At 38.1% G+C, this 27,506-nt stretch overlaps 1 protein-coding gene across 1 annotated transcript in view; it reads left to right on the top strand.

The window, feature by feature from the left end:
- The window catches only part of LOC136849390 (dynein axonemal heavy chain 7-like), a 270,971-nt gene that overhangs the window by 68,851 nt on the left and 174,614 nt on the right, over window positions 1–27,506 (top strand). Inside the window, 12 exon segments of the mRNA XM_067122742.1 lie at window positions 12,229–12,257; window positions 12,344–12,427; window positions 17,028–17,092; window positions 18,136–18,222; window positions 18,642–18,817; window positions 19,843–20,068; window positions 22,061–22,180; window positions 22,963–23,061; window positions 23,510–23,805; window positions 25,016–25,220; window positions 25,512–25,652; window positions 26,350–26,529. Coding sequence (XP_066978843.1) covers window positions 12,229–12,257; window positions 12,344–12,427; window positions 17,028–17,092; window positions 18,136–18,222; window positions 18,642–18,817; window positions 19,843–20,068; window positions 22,061–22,180; window positions 22,963–23,061; window positions 23,510–23,805; window positions 25,016–25,220; window positions 25,512–25,652; window positions 26,350–26,529 — 1,708 coding nt within the window.

Below are 27,506 nucleotides of genomic sequence, written 5' to 3'. Positions count from 1 at the left end.
CCCAGATGTAATTTGGGGACTTACGTGGGATCGACTAAACGATTGCTCAGGGTCAGAGCAGATTCACATAAAGGTGTTAGTCATTGTACTGGTTGCAGATTGTCCAATCCAGAATTTTCTAATATCAGAAATCATTCAAATATATGTAATACTAGTATTAATTATTCTGACTTCTCTGTTTTGGGCCAAACAGGTCATCCACACGAACTGCTCATTTTAGAATTGTTATTCATAAAGCAGCTAGTTCCTAAGTTGAACTCACACACCACCTCTGTTCAGTTGTATCTGGCTTGAGCCAGTTTTCTTTGCCACTTTCCTTTTCCCTTTTAGTCATTCAGTCCTCAACCTTTTAGTCTAGCAGGTGCTTTTTCTGAATTGTCTTGTTTTAATGTATATTTATATAGCATGTGGAGACTCTTGACGTCGTTAGTTTTATTCCATGTATTTTAATTTGTATATTTTCTTTTTTAGCCTTGATGTGATGTAACAATATGTTACGAAATGCGTCGGCAAATAAGTACCACTTATAGATGACAGACTGTCTCCTTGTCACCTTGTTTTGGCATGAGCACCTGGATTGTGAGTCATAAATGATGCACTCGCATAGGGAAACGACACCAACCCTAGCTACCAGTGAATAACCTTCTGACCCCTGACCGAAGTCATATAAGGGTCTCACCGAAAGAACAAGCGAGAGACATATTTCTGGACACGAGCGAGCCACATGTCCCCCTTCCATTCCCACCTCCTTCAAGGAGCCATGCCCTATCACGTGGTCCTATCTTGTAGGGACCCTTAGTGTTCTTACCAGTGAAGCCCTTAGCCTTCCGCCGCCGCCATTACCCTCGCTGAAGCTACCTCTTCTACAAGGTAAGGTAATCTCTTGCAAAGGTTCTTCCAGTCAGTTGCTCTGTTTTAATTCTCATACTAAACCTATTTCCATTTCCATTTCAGTGTTACGTAAATGCGTTTAAATAATTACATAAAATCGTGTGTTCAAGGCTTCTTTGGCAGACTCTGTGGTCGCCTTGTCCTATGCATAGTTTACTGCATCCTTACTGGCTTTTAATTTGTGAAATTCTCCGTTTACAAAGTGTTTGTTAGCCATGGAAATCTCTCTTGACTGTGCCTTGTATCAGCATCATCACACTGACAGATATACCCCCAAGTTTTCCTATTTATAATTAACCTCTCAGACCTTGGCTGCCTGATCAGTCCATGTCATCTTCAGATAGTTCATTTCGTGTAAATACACATAAGTTTAAACTTACCCTAATGTGTTTACTTACAAATACCTTGTGAGCAGAGCCCTCAGCTCAGATAGATTCCCCCTTTTTCCTTGTTTTTACAGTTTTCAGAATCAACAGCAGTCACATTTTATACAAAAATAGAGGTAAGTAATGAAACAATTCATTTAGAGTTTATAACTGGCTCATGATAATCATTTCCCTAGGTTAAATCGTAAAAAATGGTGACTGTTTGCCTTAAATCTCGCAATCTGCATGTTGCAGATTGAATCCTTGTCCCCTTGCAACTTGCCATATCGGTGACTAGCGAGGCTAGGCTGGGTGTGAGACAAAGAAACGAACCTTTTGCGTAAATTCGGTATTTGCACAGTCAAGGAGTTCCACACAGTGAGTATTTTTATTTTATGTTAGGATAGGAAGTGAAATTGTGACTGAAAATAGAAATAGGGAAACGTTAGGCAAGTGCATGCAATCCAGTCATTGAGAAGAGAGAGTTAGTATCTGTTACACAAGTTTTGATAGCCCCTGCATGAGGGCTTGCATGTTTTTTCACATAGGCAAGCTAGGGACTTACGAAGCATTGAAAAAAAAAAAATAGTGCGTGTATTTCCTCCTTGTGTTATCCAGACAATTTGTCATCTTGGAATAGCTAGGCACATGTCTTAGATCCCACATGGGTCAGTCAGCAAATTTCCGTATCGCTGGAATTCAGAGAGTTTAATCTCTCTCTCTCTCTCTCTCTCTCTCTCTCTCTCTCTCTCTCTCTCTCTCTCTCTCTCTCTCTCTCTCTCTCAGAGGTTAGGAATCCATTAGGCAAAAAGCATAATTCCTCATTGTAGAGTAAAATCTCAAGAAAATTTGTTTGCTTCATATTTTCATTTGTACACATTCCTCCATACAGCACCACACGTGATAAGTTCTACTTCATTCTAAAGCATTTCCATTCAATAACCACCTGCTATTTCATTCATAAGTGTAGGAACCTTTTTTTCTTTATATGTGTTTGTCTTTCATTTGCTTAAAGTTTGCTGTCATCACATGGTCTTCACATTGTTCCCAGAGTAATTTTCATAAAGTCTAAGAGAAATTTTTATATTCGGGTTCCTCCAAATAAACCTAAGCAGGATATATTTATATAAGCAGTCAGTCTCGGAAAATTTCCCATGCTGGTCATTGTCCTTCCAGCCAGGTGTGCGTCCCATACGACCTTGAGCTGTCACCGAGCCAGACACAAACCCAAGTGGTTATCCAGCTGAGCAAACATACCTTTTTCCAGTCACGTGGGAGATAGGCTAACAGTGCCCATGCATGATAGAATTAAGTTTTGTCCTTATATTAAGTTGGAGGAAAAGGCTCTTGTTATTGTTGGCAAAATATGCACATTTATCAGCGTAACTTACAAATAATATAGCTTTGTAACTTATCCCTCTCTCGGTGATGAGCTTATCACTCCTATAAAAATAAGTACAGTAGAGGTGTACTTCTAAAGCGGCTGGTTTCTAACCCACCAGTTTGTATCAGTATGTAAACCTTACCTCCTCTGTGCCAGTATTCCAGTGTCTCTCAAAGCATTATTTAATTTTATTTAAGGTTTACGCTACATCCTTTTTTTTTATTATTGTTGGGGTTATTATTCTTAGAGTGTTACGACGCTCACTTAGTTCCCGAACCTAACAAGTATCGGGACTCCCCCAAAAGGAAAAAAATATTTTTTCTTATCACAAGAAAAACCAAATTCTCGGGAATGGGCAAACGCTCCCCGAACCAAACCAAATTCACGATATAACTGGTCTTGCCTGTGCGTGAAATAAAACCAGAATTCTTACATCCTCCGGGACAAAATCAAACCAATTCACTTCAAACAAATCCATGCCCTACGAGGCAAAACAAAACAAAAAAGAAAATAATCGGGAATGGGCAAACGCTCCCCAAACCAAGCCTTAAGATTCACGCTATAGCCAGCCAAGTCCTTTTGTGAATCTGAGACGACGTCCTAAGAGACAAAAATCAAAAGTCAGTTCCTTGCGAACAAATCATGTCCTACGAGGCGAACCTAAAAACCCCAACCTTCACGCTATAGCCGGCCAAGTCTGTGCGTGAAATAAAATCCAATTTATGTCTTTCGAGACATATTAAAATTCGTTCAACATGAACAACAGTCTTTTTCAGACATATTAAAATTTGTTCATCATTAACAACTGAGTCTTTCAGACATATTGAAACTTTCATCACTAACTTTGAGTCGTTTTCAGACACCCTGAATCTTTCCATTTCAAACATTATTGAGTCTCTTCAGACATACTGAACCTGATCATCATTAATAAACTTGAGTCTTTGGAGACACCTGAAATTTGAATTTTTCAAACATATTGATTATCTAAAGGGTCACTCCCATATAAGAGTTATCTTAAGATATCTACAACATCCAGAACCCAGCAAAATGAGGACGTCAAGTTCTATATGTCCGCTGGAAAGGACATGGGACTGTCAGGGCAAGCCCTGAGGGAGTGGGTCCAAGAGAAAGTAGATGATGCCAAGGTGGAGAGAGAGGCAGAAAGGCAGGATAAGGAGAAGGAAAGAAAGGCAAAGAAGGGAGAGCAAGATAGGCTAGGTTAACTCACAAGGGAAGAACAAGAGGGAAAGGAGAAAAAGGAAGAACAAGATAGGCTGGTAGACTTGCAAGGGAAGAACAAGAAAGAAAGGATAGGCTCGAAAGGGAGGAAAAGCAGCGGGCCCATGAGCTCCAGATGGCCCAAGTTGGCACTACCAGCTCCTCTCCAGCCCCTGGTGCATCCGCCTTCACTCAGGCTCATACCTTTATGCCCAAGTGGACCGAGGCTGAGCCCGAGGTATGGCTCGATTTGGCAGAAAGGGTCCTTAGCACATATCCACTCACTCCCGCCGAAGTCTCCTACTCTTGGGAAAATTACTCGGAGGAAAAGGTCTAATTGCTTTGAATGCCCTCCCTGAGGTGGATCAAGGGAAATGGGTGGAAGTGCGCCAGGCGATCACAAGGGCATATGAGATCACCCCTGAAAGCTGGAGACAACGCTGGAGAGACCAGATAAAAGAAGCAGGACAGACCTGGTCTGACTGGGCATATCAATGAGATAGGGCCCTCTCTAAATGGCTAGAGTTCCTGGGAGTCTCCACTACCTATGACATCCTCGAGCTGTTCAAGATTGAAAACTTTTTATATTACACCCCTTCCGCCCTAGCAACCAGTGTTTGCAAAAAAGCACCCACGATTGTAGCGGAATGCTGTCGCCTCGCTGACACATGGGACACCCATCACGCCCATGCAGGCTCATTGGGATGCAAAATATCCCCTCCTTCTTTCACCTCTGGCACCCCTCTGTCCAAGAATGGGCACTCACAGAAGCCCATTGTATGTGGGTTCTGCAAGAAAGCTGGACATTCCACAGAGCAGTGCCAAAACAAGCCCCAGGCACTGCCCACAGTGCCTTTCAAACCCTCTCTTGGGAATCCACCTACTAACAAGCCTGCACCCTCCACAGGGGCAGTGCCACAAAGAGATTACAGCCAAAGCTATTGTACGACTTGCAAAGTTTATGGCCACTCTCCCACATGGGCAAAATGCCCCAATAATAAATCAAGTACTTTTGCCATTGCCTTGGCAGTTACAAATCCAAAGTCCTTAAGTTCTCCAGCCAAGGGTCCCTTATATGTGGCGCCTCCTCAAGGTAGCTACCCTGCACACCTGATGCGCAAATTTCCCTCATAAGGAAAGACAAGGTTCCCTATGGAGCTACTATTAACCGACGTAAACTTGTCACAATTGAGGGTTCAGTCAATTTAAAATGATACTCCCTACTGTTCAGTTGAGAGTCACAAGCCCTCATAGATCCAAAATCTGCAACCTTGCAGTAGCAAGCTATATTCCTGAAGGTTATGACATCCTCCTGGGACAGGACTTCCAGTCCCCATCTAAGTTACAGTAATCCAGGGGTCCAAATCCCTCAAATCATTCATTAGACACAAGTAAGCCTCAAACTCCTGCATTGATTCCACTGCCCACTAGTGCCACCTGAGTATGATGTGCAGTGGCCACCTCCATCAAAATTGATTCCAGATCCCATTCCGGTGCCAGGCCATGCCCCAGTGCCAGTACCAAGGCCCCAAATTAGATCTCCTTTCAGGAGATCCCAAACTCAATTCACAATCTCTGCCAGTGCCACTTGCATGCACTGAACAGCGCCAAGCTCCGTCCGTCCCGAATGATGAACAAATTCCAAATTGAATAATAGTGCCTGACCCTACCTTAGTGCCAGCGCTATAGCATGCCCCCAATCTCCTTTCAAGAGACCCCAATCAAGATCCCCTCTCTTCTCCTGGCCTGGCTCCACTACCAGTGCTTGTAAAAGAGATGGATTCTTCTGACCACAGCGGAAGCTCAACTGAAGGTGCAGCCTCACAACCTGTTCCTGAGCTGGTCATGGTAACCTGCTAGCCTATCATGCCCACCACGACCTCTTCCTCTCTTTCCTGGTACCCCGCGGACAAGACCATGGGTAAGGATTATGCCGTGTCTCAAATGGCTGATGAACTCACGAAACTGCAGAAACTTGGGGTAGAGCCTGAAATGAATGCCCCTGCTTTGGCTGCCGAAGAAGCAGACACAGGTGGCACTCCAATGTCCTCCTCAGGCTCAGTTCAACCGATTCCCCTGTGAGAGAGGTGCGAAATAATGAGCAGGAAGACAAGTACTGCTAGTTTATTGATGATGCGACCCACTTATAAAGCGGCTTGCGGACATCTGCGTATGACGCAGAGACCGTGGGTACAAAGATTTACAGGTGACCTGAGGTCAAACTATTTCTCTACAAAAATAGGACAGGTACATACAGAAAACATAATGATTAACAATGTCTGGTTTGTTACAAAAATACTGTTACATACACATAATGCGAGGTCACTTGAACAGACAATAAAATATACAATTCACAATAATGATAATAATTTGTGTTTGGCTGACCCAAGGTCAAATGTGAAGGTACTGCAGAAAACGGGATGTTCATTACAGAGTACGCGTTGAGCGGGGACTTTACAATACTCCCCCCCAAGACGTAGGTAATGTCTGATCAAAGCAGGTATCTGCCTGGGCGACGGAGGGGACCCTGCTTTCTCGATGTCAACTGGAGGGGGTGGTCGCCTTTCCTGGCACCCTCTGGAGCAGTGTGTTAGGGTGCCTTCCTGTCTGGTTTCGGGGTTTTCCGGGGATGCCCACAACGTTTTCCTGCGCATGGGGCTGGCCGTGGGGTTGCTATCTCCTGCGGGAAGCTTTGGGAACCGCCCCCGACATCCTCCTCCAGGAATGCGGCCTTCAGGCAGTCTATCGATATCCAGTCTTCCTTTCCGTGGACGGCTACCCGGAATGCCTTTTTGTCCTTTCGAGCACAAGGAAAGGTCCTCTGTAGGGCCTGGTTAAGGCTGGCTGCACAGTGTCTTCCCTGACGAAGACGTGGTGGCGGAGGACAGACCGGGAGGCATGAAGGGTGACATCCTGTCAGTGTATGTCCTCTGGCAGGGGGCGAACTTCCCAACCCTGTCATGGAGCCTCTGCTTTGCTATGTCGTCCCTGTCTTCTGCGACGAGTTCCCCCGGGACTACCAGGGTCTCCCCATAGACTTGTTCTGCTGAGGAGGGGTCGCCGTTGGCTCTGGGGGCAGTTCTCAATCCGAGGAGTACCCAGGGCAGCTGGTACTTCCAATTCTTGGAGGTGCAACGAGCCATGAGGGAACACCTTCGGGGACCTGTAGAACCTTTCCACCATTCTGTTGGCTGTGGGGTTGTAGGTGGTGGTGCTATGGTGAGTGGTCCCCAGAAGGCGTGCCAGGGCGGTCCACTGCTCGGATAGGAAAGCGGGACTTCTGTCTGTTGTTATGTGGTCCGGGACACCGAACCGGCTGATCCAGCTGGAGAGGAGGGTTTCTGCGCACACACTGGAGGTGGCTTCTTCCATGGGCGTAGCTTAGGGCCACCTGGTGGAGCGGTCAGTGACTATTAGAAGGTATCTTGCTCCTCCTCATGGGGGAAGAGGACCCACCACGTCGATGTGGATGTGCCCGAAACGTCTCCTCGGCTGGGGAAACTCGCCCACCCCAGACTCGGTGTGCCGCACTACTTTGCTGGCCTGACACTGCATGCACTGCCTTGCCCAGGTTGTCGTATCCTTCCGTATGCCGTGCCAGACAAACTTCTCCGTCAGTAACCTGGCCGTCGTCCTTCCGGAGGGGTGGGATAGTCCATGGATGACATCGAAGACCAGCCGACGTTGGGAGGCTGGCACCAGTGGGCGGAGGTGGCCAGTGCTCACGTCGCTCAGCAGTGTTGACCCTCCAGGACGGAGGGGCACATCTTCCCACTTCAGCGATGTGATGGCTGTGCAGTAGGCTGGGGTATCTGGGTCAGCGGCCTGTTCGTGGGCGAGGTCCTCGTATTCGATCCTGAGCTGTACTGCATCGATCTCGATCCTCGAGAGGGTGTTGGCTACTGGGTTCTTCCTGCCGGGGAGGTATTTGATGGTGCAGGTGAACTCTGCGATGGCTGCAAGGTGCCACTGCTGCCTAGAGGACCATGCATCCCCCAGCTTCGTGAAGGCGTGGACCACCGGCTGGTAGTCAGTCCAAATCGTGAAGGGCGTACCCTCCAGGAGGAACTTTTAGTGATGTACCGCCTGGTAAACTGCGAAGAGTTCCCTGTCTAAGGTGCTGTAGCGGAACTCGGTGGGGCTGAGTTTCCTGCTGAAGAAGGCGATGGGCTGAGGGGTCCTGCTGATGACTTGTTCCAGGACGGTTCCCCAGGTGACGTTGCTGGCGTCTGTCGTCAGCTGGAGGGGAGCGTTGGGGTCCTGGTGGGCCAAAGATGTTGCCTTGGCGAGGGCTGCCTTCGTCAGGGAGAAGGACTTCTGCTGGTCGGGGCCCCACACTAAGGTATTTAGATGACCCTTGAGGACCTCCGTCAGGGGGGCCATGGTGTGCCCGATCCCCAGGATGAATCTCCTGTAGTAGTTGACCATTCCGAGGAATTCTTGTACGGCCCTGATGGAGGTAGGGGTGGGGAACCTCTTGACAGCCTCGACCTTCGACGACTTTGGGCGGACGCCCCTGGGGATATCTCGTGGCCCAGAAATTCCACCTTCTCGATGCCAAAGGTGCACTTGTCAAACCTGACGACGAGGCCACTCTCCTGCAGGCGCTGCAGGACCTTCTGGATGTGCCGCAGGTGTTCCTTCTGGGATCTGGAAAGAATTAGGATATCATCGACATAGCAGACGCAGAAGTCCAGGTCCCCCAGGATGCTGTCCATCGGCCTCTGGAAGGTCGCACCCGCGTTCCTCAGGCCAAAGGTGGAGAAGGTGAAGACTTAGGACCCGAAAAGCATGATGATGGCGGTTTTCGGGATATCCTCTGGAGCAACTGGTACCTCACTTTAGCCAGATACCTGAACTCTCATAACAATAAAATTATGACTGAGTACTCTAAAGGTAACAGTGATCCCTTAAAAAACTTACTAATTACGTGAAAAATCAGACAAAGTTTATCAAAACAGTTGTGAGGTATCAACAGTTAAACAAGAAATATACTAAAGTAAAAGGGCATCACTCCATCAAACAACTTTAATTGTTTCCTTGGTCTTAATTCACTTCAGCAAAACTAAAGGAAAAAAACATGTTTATCACTTTGCCTTGTGCACACAATTAATCCTGTTCACTGGTGGTCAATAAATGAAAGTTTTAAAAAATTTTAAATACAAAAATTTATTTTTAAATTCAAAAGTTATAACTAGAATTCACAAACTGAAAAATTTACTATTACTTGAAAACAATACAAAATTTAGTTGATTTTTGAGTTAAACTATAAAGGTTAATTTATCAAGAAGTTAAAGCAATAAAGCAAAATTTAAACTATCAAGAATTGCTCAAGATTTGAAAAGAAAATCTTAGTAAATGGAAATAAAATCAAGTATGCAATATTAAATGATTAAGAAATAATTAAATTGCTATGTAAATAAATGTTAAATCACCAATATATAAAATATGAAAAATTAAGAGATTGCAAACAGAAGAACACACAAAAATACACAAAAGATTAACCATTAACAATTTCACTAAGGCAAAAATCTCTTAATACACATTATTATACCATACCATGGTAACAATAAGTAAACTCCACTTTACCTTACACAAGCTTGTGAAAACTTTTGCAAAATCACCTGAAATGCAGCTGCTCAAGATTCACAAAACACTTTTTGATAAGCGCTGTTACGAATACTGTATACACACTTTTCCTATATTCAGATCTCAAAAGCTAAAATTGTTATGACTGACCACACAAATATTTTATGTTAATAACTTCTCTCTTATGAAGAGAGAGAGAGAGAGAGAGAGAGAGAGAGAGAGAGAGAGAGAGAGAGAGAGAGAGAGAGAGAGAGAGAGAGAGACAGACAGACAGACAGACAGACAGAGGGAACCACACGAATGGTCTCTGAAATCAGAATGACCAGGCTTTTGGATTCCAGTTAGATATGAAACAATCAGATGACATCATTATTAAGGCATTTTGGGAATGAGATACAAGAGAAAATTCTAGAAGAGGAAGATGACTTCACTTCCAGAGCAAAACGTTTTGAGCTACAATATTACAAAGCATGACATAATCGATTGAGATGTGCGCTTACTCTCAAAAAGGTGTACATGACTTGAGAAGAAAATCATATGGGACAAAGCTCTTAACAAAATCTCAATACAATTAAAACAGACGGCAGCTGGCTAATCATAAATGGCATGTTTTTAAAGCAAGACGAAGAACCAAAGTTGGTTTTCAGAACTGAGAAGCCTACTGTTTCCCTGATCTGTCGACATGTTGTCTTTCGCGATGACAATCGAAGCAAAACAGGCCTTCGCTACCACATGCACATCTTGCTGATATACTACATTACTTTTAAAAACATATTATTAATTCTAAATTACCCTTTTATCTGAGTCACTAACTCTTTTGAGATCTGACATTACACTACATATGGTACTTCAACAATTATTATTATTACACAGAACACATGATAACTAGAACAGTAAATATGTCAAAATCATGGAAAAATATACATTTTACAAGGCAGTCTCATATATATATATATATATATATATATATATATATATATATATATATATATATATATATATATATATATATATATATATATATATATATATATATACATATATATAAAACAGGACTTGTGTGGAATAGGTGGATATAAGAGTGGTTGCAAAGAATTAGGTGAGAGGAATTATTGTTCTCTTCATAATGGTAACATTTTTAGTTTTAATTGAGAAAGTATGGAGATGGCAGAAAGATTTAGGAGGAAGAACAGTACAGGCTTACACAAGGGAAAGAGTGTATGTCAAGTGTTTGTTATAAAGCAGTTATATGAAAAGTTTGAAGGTAAAGGGAGAAAGCTGCATGTGGCTTACATAGACATAGAAAAAGCTTATGACAGAGAGTCGCTATTTGTAAGGTGTTGAGAACATTTGGTACAGACTGTAAGTTGTTGAGAGCAATTAAGAGAGCTTGCAACACAAGTGTAGCATGTTTGGATGCGTAGGCAGGTGAGTGACTGAGACAAGGATGTCTTGTTTCTATAGCTATTCAAATCTTTGTGGGTGGAGTGATATACAACGTCAGAGAAAGGACTGCAGATATAGTTGCGAGTCTTGAGCTGAGTGTGGAATGATTGATGTTTGCAGGTGATACATTGCTGATTAGGGGTAGTGAAGTGAAACTGCAGAAGCCAGTAAAAGAATTTGAAAATGTTTCCAAGAATAGAAAGTTCAGAGTAAATATGAGTCAGGATAAGGTCATGAGGATAAACAGAGGTCAGATTTAGAAATGGATGTTAATATGAATAGTAGAAGAATGCAAGTGGTTGATTCATATAAGTATATATGGGAACAAATATATTGGGTGGTGGTAGCAATTGGTGAAATAAGAATGATAGCAGAGTGTGTGCAAATGATTTTGGAGAGTTTTGGGGTGCGTATGAAAGCTAAGGTGGGAATTTATGAATGGAATGTTGTGCCAATCCCCTGTATGGATGTAAAGTGTGGATTTTAAATGTGGTCGAAAGAAAAGAGCTTAAAGCTGTTAAGGCAAACTGTTTCGTTGTATATGTCGAATAAGAATTGATAGAGTGAGAAATGTTGATATACATAGAAGTGGTAAAACAGTGTAGGTGATAGATCAGTATTCTGAGATAGTCTGATCGTGTAGACAGAATGGACAGGAAAAATGAAAGAGGTATTGGAAAGGAAAAGGTTTTAAATTCAATGCAAGCAGGTGTATCAAATAACTAATGATGTGTAGATGAATGGTGCAGTGTATTAGAGAATGTGGTTAACTGTTGTACTGTTTGATCTTTTGAAATGGCTTGATGTTGGAAAATATTATATATTTATATACATAGCTCTTTGTGTAACGGTGTAAAGCCTTTTGATTATCAAATAAATGTTTTGCCTAATGATGTGTATTCGGTTTTAATGCGGCATAAGTAACGCCCTTTTTTAATTTTATATCTTATAATGTATAATTTCTTTATTAATTTGTTAAATTAATTCGGTTTATCAATGATTAACAAAGGAACAGAGAGTAAAAGGAATTCAATTGTACTCACAAAAATGGTAATTATCAGCTGCAACATCCCAAGGTGCAATTTGTATTGAACATTCTAAACCGAATAAGCATTATATTAATTTTGTAAATATGTTTGACCTTTGGGGAAATGGTTCTTAAAGGATAATCAAAAAGTTAGAAAATATTATATATTTATATACATAGTGATTATATATATATATATATATATATATATATATATATATATATATATATATATATATATATATATATATCATCTATAAAGTGATAACCATTCCTATCTCTACTATATATATATATATACCATTTAGAGAAGTGGAAATTGACATCCTGGCAGGACTGGATGAAGCCATATAATTAGTGGAGGACCATCTCATCACAACCACATAAAGTGATAACCATCAAGAACTCATCCTGGCAGCTGGATGGATGAAGCCCGGGAATTAGTGGAGGACCATCTCATCACAACACATACCATCAAGAACTCACCTTTTGTTGGACCGTTTGTTGGTAGGAATCTTTGTCTGCATCCGTGATTTCGGAGACTAATCATAGAAGATTCTCTGGCTTTCAGATGATTTAGTTAAAAAAGAGTGATTATGTGTTTGGTCTATTTTATCTTGAATACATTTATTATTATTATTATTATTATTATTATTATTATTATTATTATTATTATTATTATTATTATTATTATTATTATTAATTACTCATAAGATGAAACCTATTCTTATGGAACAAGCCCACTGGGGCCATTGACTTGAAATTCAAGCTTCCAAAGAATATGGTGTTCATTAGGAAGAAATAAGAGGAGGTAAAGGGAAATACAGAAAGAAGAGTTCTCGCTTATTAAAAAAGAAAAAATTAGTTAATAAATTAATAAATAGATAAAAATGTAATAAAATACAAGAAGAATAGTATCATGGTAGTGATGCATTGCATCTTCACTTGAATTGCACAACATTCTCTGGGAGGCTGTTCCACAATAAATATAGTTGTAGAGCTTATACTAGCAGCCAAGAGATTATAAGTTATTGCTTTATGTAGTTCAATAGATATTTAACAGTAGTGTTAATTATAAATACAATTTATTTTGGGGAATGTAATGTCCTGATTCCACAGTTTTTATCATCTGCAACAGAAAAAGCTACTTCCACTTGCTAGAAAACAGGAATTACAGGAGTTTTGTTTATTGAAAACAAATTGCCACCAGATGCCAGATGCTATACTGTGTATTGCATCCTCTAGTCTTGTGGTGCTTTGTTTTTCACTCTGAATGTACTTAAATCCCTAGTGTTTCACGTTTTTAAGACATAACGCTAAGTACCTAAGTGCAAGTTAAATTACAATCCGTAGGGTTGTAATGCCGTCAGTGCATCACTTGCTGTGCACTGTAGGCATTACTAAAGGCTGTTTGCAGCATCCTTTCTGCCTCTGGCTGCACCCACTTTGACTTTATTTCCATTTTGGCTTCCTTTCTTCAGTCTTGCTGTCCCACTTTTCTAACTATAAATTCGTAGTGCAACTGTGGGGTTTTCTCCCAGTTCCACCTTTAGATCCTTGTACTGCATCTCCTGAATAACCGAAATGGCCTAGTGCTTGGCATGACAGCCTGAATTTCATAAACCATAATATTAGATTACATAATGGATAGTATGTATTCTCTGGTTGCTTGATATTTTGCATACTGTTTGTTTGGGGCATATTACTCCACTGCATTTGTGAATACGTAGGCCAATTAATATTAACTTGTTCAGCTCTTAAAAGAAAGTACATGGTGTACTAACATGCATGCTGAACTTTAGCAACAAATCGATATTGCTAGTCTCTCTCTCTCTCTCTCTCTCTCTCTCTCTCTCTCTCTCTCTCTCTCTCTCTCTTCTCATGGTACTGTATGTCATGATTTGGGATTTTTACATGTTTTTAAATTCATAATCTTAATGATTATTTTATGTATTTAAACTTATTCTCATAATCTATATTTTGGTACTTGTATATGATGTCCCTTCTAAGAAGAAACCTTAGACTTCCTCTCTTCACATGTATTATAGGCCTTTTTAATCTTTTATTACTGTTTTCCAAAAGAGAATGCTATACTTTCTTGTTTTTTGCAGTTAAGACCACATAATTTAGAGACTGGCAAACGATTCCATCTAGGCTATGCTTACGTTACAAACACAAATCATTGCACTTCAAGATGAGCTTACTTCCTGTCCGTTCCTTTGACAAGATGTAACATTAAACTGTACATTTGGCATTGTATATTTGTCATTGATCATTCCCTTGTACGTCTTGATGAAGTTTCACATTTAATTTTGGTTGTTTTCACTCACTCATGGGTCTGTTTGATGATAAAAATTACATACAGGGGTTACAAACCAATGGAGTAAAATGGTCTGAAACAAGATAAGTTAACTGATCTTTTGATTGTTTACAATTTTATTTGCCAGAGGATATTTTGAGTGAAAAACAAAGTTAGCAGATGACCAATATTCTGTCAGTCCAATGGACCACAAATCAAATGATTATAGTATGAACAGCATTTGGTAGCCTCTGTATGTAAGGCTGTTTCGTTAGAGGAAACCAAACTATAATCACTGTATTTCCCGATAGAGGTCGGTAGTGCACAATATAGATAATTTCTGATTTGTTAAGGTTGTCCCTACGTGGTACATATTGACGTCAGTGAGATTGTTTCAGTACTTACTGAGTCATCTTTTTCCCTCAGACCATTCAATCTTATGGTCAATGTCTACAGTCCCCTACTAGGCTTCATAGAAGTAACATGCCAGCTTTAGATACTGCTTTTATTCAAGTTGCATTGTTGTTATGTTAAAAAATGAAACAAAGAAAGCGCTGTTGGATAAAGGACTGGTACCAGAGGAGACATGAATATACCCATGAAAATCTGTAAGGGACTTGAGATTAAGTGAGGCTTGAGATTTTAGAAATTACTTACGAATGGGCAGACATTGCTGTGCTGATATACTTTGTATGGTGACACCAGTAATAGAAAAGAACACTATAATGAAAGCATGTTATGCAGTGTTAATGATAATTTATATATACCTTATATGTGTTATGCTTTGCGAGCTTTACTCGCCATAATAACGGCACTGTATAATTGTGTTCTGTATGACAAAAATCGTGATGAATAACTTCTGTAAATATTCACCTTAGTTGATTCATCTGTGATGTCAGAATCCTCATTGTCAATAAAGTACTGACCACTGGTCTTGAAGAAATGACATTCGTTAAAGCACCCTGGTCTCAAGTCACAAGACTTCATCAAAGTCTGCATCCGACTTCTTTGAATTTTCAAAGAATTAAGCTGCAGCGTTACATCCTTTAGGACAGCCTTTGGGCACTTCTCTCTATATTTATTCAGCAAAATTGTATGGTCCTTTCTTTTCATGTTACGTTAGGTATACTCCTCTGCTCTTACCTTCTAGAGCAGTGGTTCTTAACCTTTTTTGGCAGTGACCCAAAATCTTGTCCAAATTAACCATGGCGACCCATGCCCTCATAAACGTTTTCTTTATATATAGTTTTGCCTATGAAAACGTGTTACTGATAAAAAAAATTACATGCAGAGATTTTTATTAATGCAATTATTAGAGAAAATATTCTATTAAGAATACGTATGAGATATTGATGGATTATGTATTCTTAATACAATATTTTCTTTATTAATAATCATAATTATTATAATAAGAGAATTGGGGAAATAATAAGCTCATGAAGTTATAACCCTTGAGGACCCATTGGAATGGTTGGGTGACCTAACTTTGGGTCACGACCCTGGTGTTAAGAACCACTTTTCCAGAGGGTTGGCATCCCCTTATACAGACTGATCCGTCCTGTGAGCAATTCCCTCTTCCTTGAAACTTTTACCAGACGTGCCGCACAGCAGTAAGGTGAAAGTGAGGTATATCACCAGTACCACCCTCAGACAAGGCAGTTGTTGTTGAGTGAACTTCAACTTTTGAGACTGCTTCATTGAACAACCCCTCAACCTTCTCCCTGGACGTCCAGTAGTTTCGACAATGGGAAATATTGCTAACTAAAACATCGGAAGAAAATAAAACGTCGATATTTAAAAACTATATTTCTTATGTAAGATAAAGGAAAGCCAACCTGTCTGTTAGTGAAAAAAATATTCATCAGTGGTAGAAGGTCGAGCCTCTCGAAATTGTGGTATTTTGGGTATTTCAGTGGATGCATGTTTGAGCTTGCACTGTGCCTATACTTTTAGCTTCAGTGGGTAGGGTAAAAGAGTGACAAGAGATGAAGAAACGGCTGTTGGTGCCCTCGTTATTTAGTCTTGTATGAAACTTCTTACATATTTTATGTGGCCTTACTGCGCACTCATATACTGTACATATGAAGGAATTAAAAGAACGGTACTTTGCTATTGATGAGTCTGCTCCAACAATCACGATTGAATTCAGTGTCTGAGGTGCAATAGGCCCTTTTATAATTCTTCCAACTTTAGTGCTGTAATTCATGGCGCTGATGAGTTTAATTAATTGTTATTAGTAGGTAGAATGCGTACACCAGTAATTCAAACAGTAATAGACACGGAATTCATTACATTTCGATCAACATAAACATACTAGGTGAATGACTTGTATAGAGGTTGGAGCCATTACCATAACAAATTCTTACTACTGTTGGTACAGTATGTACCAGCATTTGAATGTGAAATTTTTGGCCGCCTACTGAAGTGACCATTTGGTCAACAAATTGAGGCAACTGGTGCATCTCTAGTAAAATGTTTCTTTTTTTTATCATGCTTATTTTATACTGCAGTACTGTAATCTTATTTCTGTTAATTCTGTAGGTTTTATTGTCTGTATGTTCACGTAACCTAGGCTAAGTAATGTGTTAGTTAGGTGAGACTTGGGTATGGAGTAGTTTAGCATAAGCTAAACACCTTATTTGAATTTCCTAGAAATCTGCAACTTCATGGGTGTATTAGTGTGAATAGTAGGGTGGTTACTGTATATACAGTAGTTAGATAGATATAATTTCATTCTAATTTTACTGACATTTCATGAAAGTCGTGAAAGGCTAGCTCATTAATCCATACCCAACTTCATTTCAACAGATGATGTGAAGAAATGGGAGGCCGTATTAAAAAGGGTTCAAGAAGCTCTCACTTTATGGATGAAGGTTTGTAGATAATAAGAGGATTATTGAAGTTTCGTTTTTTTAGTAGCTGGAATTTTTTTGGTTTCTTTATACGGATACAAATAAATAGAAGTACAGTGGAACGGCGACAACGTTTATGGTGCCATATGAGTAACTATTACTGTCCTATTGTTATTATAGTTATATGAGCTCTTTTACATCACATCTAATTCCGTAAGGGGAGAATCTGATTTGAAATTTAATGATGATTATGGAAGTTATAGTGCTCATAATTTGTAATAATTTTTTTGAAACAAGGCACAAAGCCACAAACGTGAATAGCAAACTTCCACAAAGAAGAATGCTCATTTGTGAACAAGGAAAAGAAAATTGGGCACACAAGATTGCACATAGGTACTGGATACTAAATAATATGATTATATACATAGGGCCTGGATATTAAAAAGTTAAGTATGAATAACTGATAAAAAAACAGCTGTAAAACTGTCTCTATCAGCAACTAATAATGAATTGACCAGGAAAGTGTGCTAAAATACATCCACGGACAAGGGGAATTATTAATTGTACGTCATGGTATTTACAGGATGGAATGGACAATATGGCTTGCGTTTTCAGAACTTTCCCGTGATTCCAGTGCACCTTGAAACCCAAACGATTATGGAGGCTTTTCACACTGTAACTTTCATATAAAATGATTATATATCCTCTCTCTCCCACTAATATTGTTCATGACTGTGAAGATATAAGTAGTGCATTTTTTTATAGTGAACATTGCAACCGCATATAGTAAAATCCTTTGAATTCACAGGAATTTTTCCAATTTTGACTCGATAGGTTGAACCAAGAGCGGATGTCCATGCCGTGGTTTTTTATTCTTTTTAATGCTTTACTACACGTATGGACCACTTTTAGACAAAGCCCCTAACTGGCATAAGGCCTGCTTAATCTAAACCAACCAGCCAATACATAAATGATAAATTTAGTTTTTGTCATCAGTCATTCTCTCTTTCTATTTATTCCGCTCTCTTCCACTATTGCGTTTTACATCAATATTTTTCTTTCAGGTACAAACTGTCTGGGTTGAGATGACGCCCATCTTCTCCACACCTGACCTACCCTTACAGCTACCGGATGAGAACCAAGTGTTTCTGGTAGGTAACTGGTCAGCGAAACGGAATGACTGTAGGATTTAGGAGTGTGTTAGCTCTCTCTGTAGTGAAACAGCTAAGCCAATAGAACTTTACTTTAATTTTTCAAGATATTATATGAAAGCAATTACTTTCGAAGTGCAGTGTTCAAATCTGTGTATAGGTTGATTATTCATATGCAGTACATAATTAGTAAAAGAGATTGAGGAAACAAGGCTATCCAGTTTTTTGTAGCAGATGCTTCTGATGTTTTCGATCATGAGATGATAGGGCTTAGTCTTTTTTTCCCCCTTCTGTCCAAATGCTTGCTTAGATGATGTGCTTAACATGACTTAACCTCTCTTCTTTACTGGAGTGCATTCTCACCCAAAATTAGCCAATATAATAGAAAATGATAAAAATGATTTGCCTTCATTTTGCAGGAGGTTCATGAGAAGTGGATGGCAGTAATGGAGCAGACGGTTCAGGCTGAGCACCTGCTGGCTGTGGTCATAGATGCTGATGTCTTGGCCAGCGTCACAGAATGTGTGAATAACATCGACATCCTGCAAAAAGCAGTTCATACTTACCTAGATAATAAACGCCGAGTATTCCCCAGGTGCGTTACAGATTGTTAGGTTTCCAGTTTATTTTACATGGCCTTAGCATATGTATGCTACATACCCATACAGATGGTATCTGCATGTCTGTATGTTCATTAAACTCCTCCAAAAGTTTAATCCCCTGATACAACTGATATGTTTGGAATTTTCACAAACTGAAGACTGTAACAATATTAACATGAAACATACAGTATTAACCTGATTTGAAATGTCTGTATTAACTAAGAATTGAGAATAAAATATGGTAATTATGAGAAAAATGAAATATGATTTCCATTGATTTTTCTTACATCATATAGTTATCAAAATTATATGATAATTTGGTGCAACAATACATTTTTGTATTTTGGCCTTGTGGAAGGGAAAGAAAAGATCTCATTTCATATTTAATTTCATAAAGGGGAACGCAGACATAAAAAGGTAAGTGGTAATGGCAATGATCTTAAATGGTAATGGCAATGATCTTAAACTTTCCAAGGAATCTAATGAAAATTCACTTAAAGTATGATAAAAATAGGTGTACCGAATTTCCTCCTAAATGGATCTTGAATTCGACAGGCATATGTACACCAGAGTCAAACTCAGCTTACATTTATTATCTCTCGATAGCTAAATGGATAAATCAGCTGCCTTTCTCTATATCTAGCTTAAAAGCACAGGCATGAGTCCTGACCTAGCAGATGCCTTCATCACTTATGATTTTCTTTGAGTGTAGCCTATCCTCAAGGTTGAGTGAATTCTATACTAAGGGTATTTGTGGTTTAATATTTGTGAAAGTAAAAAAGTCACATGTGTTTAAGGAACAAAGCTATTTATATAATATATGCATACACATACACACACATATGCATACACATACACACACACACACCCATGCCTGCACACACACACACACACACACACACACATATATATATATATATATATATATATATATATATATATATATATATATATATATATATAATATATATATATATATACTGTATATATAATCCTGTAATGCTTTGATTTGTTCAAGGCTATACTTCTTATCAAATGAGGAGCTGACAGCTCTGCTGTGCGAGAAAGATGTTAATCAACTGGAGAAGCACCTGAGGAAGTGCTTTGACGGCGTCCATTCCCTGCATCTGGATGACCAACAGTCCATATATGCCATCTCGAGCATCGAAAGCGAGATAGTACTACTCGGTAAGAAAGTTCCGACTAAACACGCCAGGGACAGCATCGAACACTGGTTGCTGGAGGTAAAGGCATTGCTCAATATTAATATTAATAATCTTGATTATATATATACTGCTTTTATACACAGCATTCTTTACTACCTTGATCAGAGTCTACCAACTATTCATGTGTGCAATAGCTATCATGTACATTGCATGAGGTAATTTATAATACACTTTATCTATTTTACATAATTGCATTATTGAAACAAGTGATCAAGATTACAGGAACAGTTTTTGAGGATGGCTGAGAAAGATAGGAAGATGATTTGTGAATAACAGAATTATAAGTGTATGAATGGGTACTGTGAGAGAGTTCAACAGATTTCAGAGATGAAATAAGGAAAAAGATAGGTGAGAGATCAGATATAGTTGTACCACGACACGAAAGGCAGTTACGAAGCAAATGTACGGTGAAATTATCACCACCAAGGAAATCAGATATTACGTCCCAGGAATTCTGACAAAGATATAGGGAGACTATTGTCTCTTGTTTTTTTTCCAAAGCAACAGCCAATGTGCTGCACCCATCAACAGAATGAGGATATCACTGTTTCAGAGGAACTAACAGATATGAAATAGCCTCTGTTTTAATTCACAATCTCACCTTAACTAATTCTTACTCATTTTTTGAGACTCAGTGCAAACACTTTTTTTCTTGTAAAATAAATTATTATGAATTTTCAAGAGATTTATCTTGACAAGACAGCATTTATAGATTAGATTTATCTTTGAGCAGAAAATACAGATTTACTGTAATTTTAAACTATGGTAAGAATTGGAATTTCTTTGTTAAAAATGAAATATTTTACAAGTTTATAAAAAATTGTGGAGATGATGAGAGACAGTCGATTGTAATTTGTTTTAAGAGGGTATTTAAGGGATGGTTCTTGGGGCACGCAGAGGTGTAACTCCTGGTAATAGCGGTGGTGGTATTTATTCTAATTCATCTCCTAAATGCTTATCAGCGTCATGATTTCTTCAAGACAAAGGTGCTGCAATCATTTGTACTTTTAGAGCTAGTTTCTCTCTTTTCGTTTATGTTAAGTAAATTATATTTAGTCATCCAAAGTGAAGACCTACTTATAGAGACTCAGAGACCGGACCTGGAAATTAAGCGAAGGTGCTCTGGGATTTGACGTCCCTGAGAATGTATGGTATCGTGTGGAGGCGTTTGCTTGTCAAAACAGGGAAACATGCAGGAGTTAAAGTGCAACACTATTATAAAGGGGGATTGAGTGTGATATGAATTTATGAAGTTAGGAATATGCGAAATAAAATATGGCAAGACATGGATGTCTGGCCATAAAAGTTTAAAAAAACATTACACTGTACTGTATTTGTTGTCATCAAGGAGTACGGTACTTTTCTTTTGCTATTATACTCTACCGGGAATATCAAAAGAAAACTGTCAAAATAATTGGTGATACTGGAGTGAAAGGACTTTGGCCTCTTAACTAGTGGTGAGTGTGAAGTTTGTATGGTGCTTGACTAAAGATGAAAAAATTTTGTTATTACAACTTAGCCCTGTTATAGATAATGATGATTTTATAGAGTAATACTTTCCTTGGAGCGTAACAAATTTGATAGATTTTATCAGAATGATAAAGCTTTGGATATAATTATATTTGTAGGAAGCCGAGAATACAGTATTCCATAACGATTCTTGTGCAGTCATTTACTGTGTATGGCTGGAGGTATTGCTTTGAAGAAGTGAGTGTGCAAAGCTATAGTTTCTCCAAAGGCATATGCATCTTCTGGTGAAAAGACTTAGGTTATTGCAACAGAAATAACACTAATATCAGTAACATGAATGAGGAGCAGAATCTCAGCAGTAGCCATGGTGAATACAAAGCAAAAAGTAATAAGAGCATATGTTTGTGTATGTTTGATATCAGCATATGGACGAATTTCATTTTGATGCATTTCTTCTGTACTAGTCATTGATCATTTGTTTGTGTTGTCTCTTTTCTTTCGTTCCATTTAACTGTTTATTTATTTGTTTATCCTTTTAAGTTCCAAGGAGCAGTGACTGACACTCTTAAGGGGAAGACCCGGTCAGGGGTGGAGAAGTGGACCAGGAGGGGAGGCGGAGGTACAGATGTTGACTCTCTTCTCCCGTCTTGGCCTCTGCAGGTAAAGTTCAACTGATAGTGGGAAAGTCGTCCACCTTGTAAGTCCTATACAGAAAGTGCAAATTTCACCAAAGGTCTTTGATGAAAGATTTTTATGCCTAAATTTAATGATGATTAGGTAAATTGAAATCCACTAGCAGAATGTAATTTTCAAAATTTTGAATTTTGAATGACTACAGTTTTAATGCTAACAAGGTCTAAAGAACCTTGAATGCTAAAATGTCAATGTGGAGCTCTGGTGTGGAATATATGGAAATTTTTCAGTTGAAGGTAAACATTTAGTTTAGGGAGTGGCGTGCGCTTTCTGTTATCAATTCTTGCTATTGCAAATATTTACTATACATGTTAGTATAATCTGATAATCTTAACATCCAAATTAAGAATCAAATTATTACGGAACAAACCTTAGATTTGACTGTGTTGAATAATTTTTTATCTTTGACATGGCAATACATTTGACCATGTTGAACAATTTTTTATCTTTGGACATGGCAATACTTTGTCCCTCATACAAAAATATTTCTTAGTAATTTATAGAAATTTTGAAACATACAATTATGGATATTATAAAACGTTAAAGATACATGAAAAAATTCTTCATTATGGATTTAGAGCGCACTGATGCCATATGAAAAATCTTAACTCTTACAATTTTCTTTCCCTTCACTTTGAATTACTGGAATACTCGGTGTGTTCACAGCATGTAGGATACTTATTTATCAAGTATACTGTAAATGTAATTTAAAGAGTAATATGAAAAATAGTTTTTCTATTTCTGTGAAGGTGACGTTAGCAGTTCGACACATCTTTTGGACTGCCGAAGTCCAGCAAGCTATTGGAGGAGGGACGCAGGCCCTTCAGGAGTGCTTAACCAGAGTAGAGGTAAATTTGAATTCAGATTTTTTCGATACACAAATAACAATTCCAAAGTGTGTTTAGGTCCTTTGATACAAGTCAACTTTCCCTTTGTCTGAAGAATAGTTTCACGCAGCTTATGATCATTGCGTGCTTTCTTTTATTTTCTCAGATGTCCTTATTATTTCCTAAATTGAACAGAAATTTTAACAGGTCAATATATATCATCAACATTGAATGCATTCATAATTTCTCCTTCACTTTTTCAATAACAGCAAACACAAACGCACGCACATGAAAAAACCGAGCAAGCGAATGAGTGCAATACCAAGTTAATGTTTCCTAAATGAATTTTAATTCTATCATTAGAACCTAAATTGAATGGGTTGTGATGCTAAATCATGGTGCAATAGATAGATATAAAAGAGAAATTCAATTAAATAAACAGTTTTGAGGAACTCTACCATTTTTGCAGGCTGAAGTACGAATGATCATGGTGGCCCTTCGCAAAACCAACTTAGACAGCAGCCGACACTCCGTGAGCACTCCACACACCCCAGCCACTCCAACAACGCCACCATCCTCCAGTAGAAAAACGAGCAGCAGGCGAAGCAGCAGAGTGAGTCTGGCCTCCACTCTTCCTTCTTGCCCAACTCGCCATTCTCTCTCGACCCTCATGTTGGTTGCCGTCTACAGCAGAGAGATCATAAAAGACCTCATTAGGAAAGGCGTTGCTAGTGAGGAAGCCTTCACCTGGTTAGCTCATCTAAGGTGAGCTCAGTTGACCTCAACATCTAGTTAGCAGAGTAACAGATTTTCTTGTCTTTGTGATAGGTTCCTCTCCAAGACTGATGATATCATAGGTACTGTACTGGCCTGAATGTGATGGGTTAATTACAGGTGCAGCATTTATTTTGAAGGGCCTCCTGCCCACTGCTCTTCAAGTGAGGATAATAACTAAACTCTCACTAGGGGAATGGAATGGAATGGAATGGAATATAGAGTTTAGGCCAAAGGCCAAGCACTGGGACCTTGAGGTCATTCAGCACTGGAAAGGAAACAGAGTAGGTAGGTTCGAAAGGTGTAACCGGAGGAAAACCTCGCAATTGCACTGAAATAATTGTTAGGAGAGGATGAATAGCAAGATGGAAGAAAAATAATATGAATGGAGGTAAAGTAAAAGGAACGAAAGGGGTTGCAGCTAGGGGCCGAAGGGACGCTGCAAAGAACCTTTAGTAATGTCTACAGTGCACCTGTGAGATGCAATGACGACACTACCCCTACTGGGCTCACTAGGGGAAAGACTTTATTATTACCATCATCATGCTGTAACATGTACATATCTATAAGGTACATGTTTATTATGATTATAAATTATGTAACATGCACACATTCATAGGGTACAAGCTAAAAAGGTCGTTAAGTTACTAAGCAAAACTCCCTAGAATGGAATCTTGATAGTTTAAAGATATGACTTCAGCTTGGATGTGCACAACTGCAGACCATTAAACTTCAGATTATTATTATTATTATTATTATTATTATTATTATTATTATTATTATTATTATTATTATTATTATTATTATTATAGGTGTGGCTAAAGGCAAATCTTAAGTAAAATGGAAATTTTCAGCTATTCCAGCGAGGGTTCTACATGGTTAATGAGAGAAAAAATCAATCTAATAAATTTTTTTTGTGTTCCTTTCCCTATGCATTCGAAGTCAGAAAAATAATTTTGATAATAATTTAAATAATGAAACTAAGGAAAATGTGACTTTACTAACATATACTTAGTAAAAATTGCTCTGAAATCTTCACTTTGGAGGTAAGAGAAATCAAGAGCCACTTAGAATTATCCAGCCTGAAGACTATGCTAATTAATGCCTAGTGAAAAGTGACCTAGAATCCAGGTTTGAAAACTGGTTATTTATTGATATGAAGATGACATAGTAAAGAAATCTAAAAATGTCTTGATTTCAGGTACTATATGGCTGATGGAGAGGTTGAGGCCAGAATGCTTTACTGCCCACTTCCCTGGGGCTGGGAATATGTTGGCGCTGAGGGTCGGCTTGTCGTCACTCCACTCACCACTCGTGCCCATCACGCCCTTGTCACCGCATATAACTCACATTTAGGAGGTGCCCCTGAAGGACCAGCTGGCACTGGCAAGACTGAAACTGTCAAGGTACTTCTGTCGTCATCAAGTTCAAACTCAGGGGGAGTGACAACCTTGCAGATATGGCGCTGCTGTAGTTTCTTATCTGAGAAAAATGTCGTTAAATATAAAATAAGTTTTTAAAATTTTTTTTAACAAAATAGACAAGAGATATTCTCCTACAATGTTTTAAGCACTATAATTTTCTCTAATTATACAGTATATTTTTTTAAATATGCTTTTGTATTGAGATTTCTTGTCAAGATTGCCTGTTTATTTATAGTTCACTGACAGTTCAGTTTCTTTCCTTTCCTAAAACAGGATCTTGCTCGTTCTTTATCAATGAATTGCTTGGTGTTCAACTGCTCCGATGACCTCGATTACATATCAATGGGGAAGTTCTTTACTGGAGTTGCATCTGATGGCAGTTGGGTTTGTTTTGATGAATTCAACACGCTTGATGTAAGTTAAAACTTGTTGTATTGTAAAAAACAAGAAATTATGACAAAAGCTTAGAGAGTGAATTCTGTTATTTCCAAGAATTAAAGTTATCCAAAATTAGTATAATTTGGAAGGTTTAGATTTTTGTTTCATGTCTCATTTCTAGAGTCTGTATTTCTTTTCCTAATTACAGATATATCAGCCTAAATGATTTTCAGATCTGAACCCAAACAGTAGTTTATGTTTATTTGTATAGGAAGAAAAGCATGTTCTGCACAACAAAGCTGTTAATGACAAAAAAAGTTTTTAATATTTTTGATTTGGATTCATTAAAAAGAACACCACTCCATACATCTGTGGATTTTTAAAATTTCGAGGTTTAATGGAAGATGTATCATTATCTTTATGGGCGCATATAACCGGAACATTTAAAATAAGGTCGAAAAGGAATATTCTACCAAACAATAATGTTCACAAATGAAGGCAAACAAAAACCAGAACCAAAAGAAGAGAAGCATGTGAAATAAAGATAAAAAAACTAAAGATGAAAATGAACAATTGGATAAAATACCGTATACATTGTAAATAAAGAACAGTTGAAAAATTTATAAGAAAAGTGACACAGTGTTCATTCTTAAACTTATTTACAAGCATCAGCGCTCACATTGCTGCTAGGAAAATATTCTCCATCTTTTTATAAAGAAGTGTGAAATAACAGGTCGGTGTGCTGAGTGTGGCTGCTCAGCAGATTCTACGGGTGGTCAGTGCTAGAAGGGAAGGATGCCATACTTTCACAATGGAAGGTGCCAGGCCGTTACCTCTGAATCACCGTGGCTTCATTGCTGTTACCATGAACCCCAAGTACCGCGGTCGTGTTGCACTACCCGACAATTTGAAGGTAAGGAAGACTTTTATTGACAATGTTGTAATTGTATATACTTATATATATATATATATATATATATATATATATATATATATATATATATATATATATATATATATATATATATATATATATATATATATATATATATATATATATATATATTATAATAATCAATATTTTTACATGAATACCAACTTAGTTTATATCTATATATATATATATATATATATATATATATATATATATATAATATATATATATATATATATATATATATATATATATATATATATATATATATATTATAGTAATCAATATTTTTATGAATACCATTTTAGTTTATATATATATATATATATATATATATATATACTGTATATATATATATATATATATATATATATATATATATATATATATATATATATATATATATATATATATATATATATATATATATATATATATATATATATATTTACTGTATATATATATATATATATATATATGTATATATATATATATATATATATATATATATATATATATATATATATATATATATATTAATAATCAATATTTTTACTTGAATACCAGCTTAGTTAACATACTTTGCATTATTCCATATTATGAAGCTGAAATTCACGCTCGTGGACAAATAAAAAACTACTCGTCAGATTGTTACAGATGAATAACAATTGCAGCTGTTATTTTTTGTGGTAATTCTGTAAAAGAAACCCTCATGGAGGTATTTGTCAAAAAGATTTTTTGATTAATCAATATAGAAAAGGGTTTATACAGTGCCATACAGGTGAGATCATTTGAGAAATTTACAGAGATAATTTAAGATATTTAGTCTTTTATTTATGTTTTTTACATTCATCCCCGAGGGGCTGGTACTAAATCAGGCACCCAGCAGAGCTTTTCTGTAATATTACCTTTTTGATAATGAATGAACAGTAGCTACCGTTTCTTAATCACAAACT

This window comes from Macrobrachium rosenbergii, chromosome 21 (genome assembly GCF_040412425.1).
Source record: "Macrobrachium rosenbergii isolate ZJJX-2024 chromosome 21, ASM4041242v1, whole genome shotgun sequence".
NCBI classification, from domain to species: Eukaryota; Metazoa; Arthropoda; class Malacostraca; order Decapoda; family Palaemonidae; genus Macrobrachium; species Macrobrachium rosenbergii.
The sequence above is the reverse complement of the archived record's forward strand: the minus strand, read 5'-3'. Positions and strand labels throughout refer to the sequence as shown.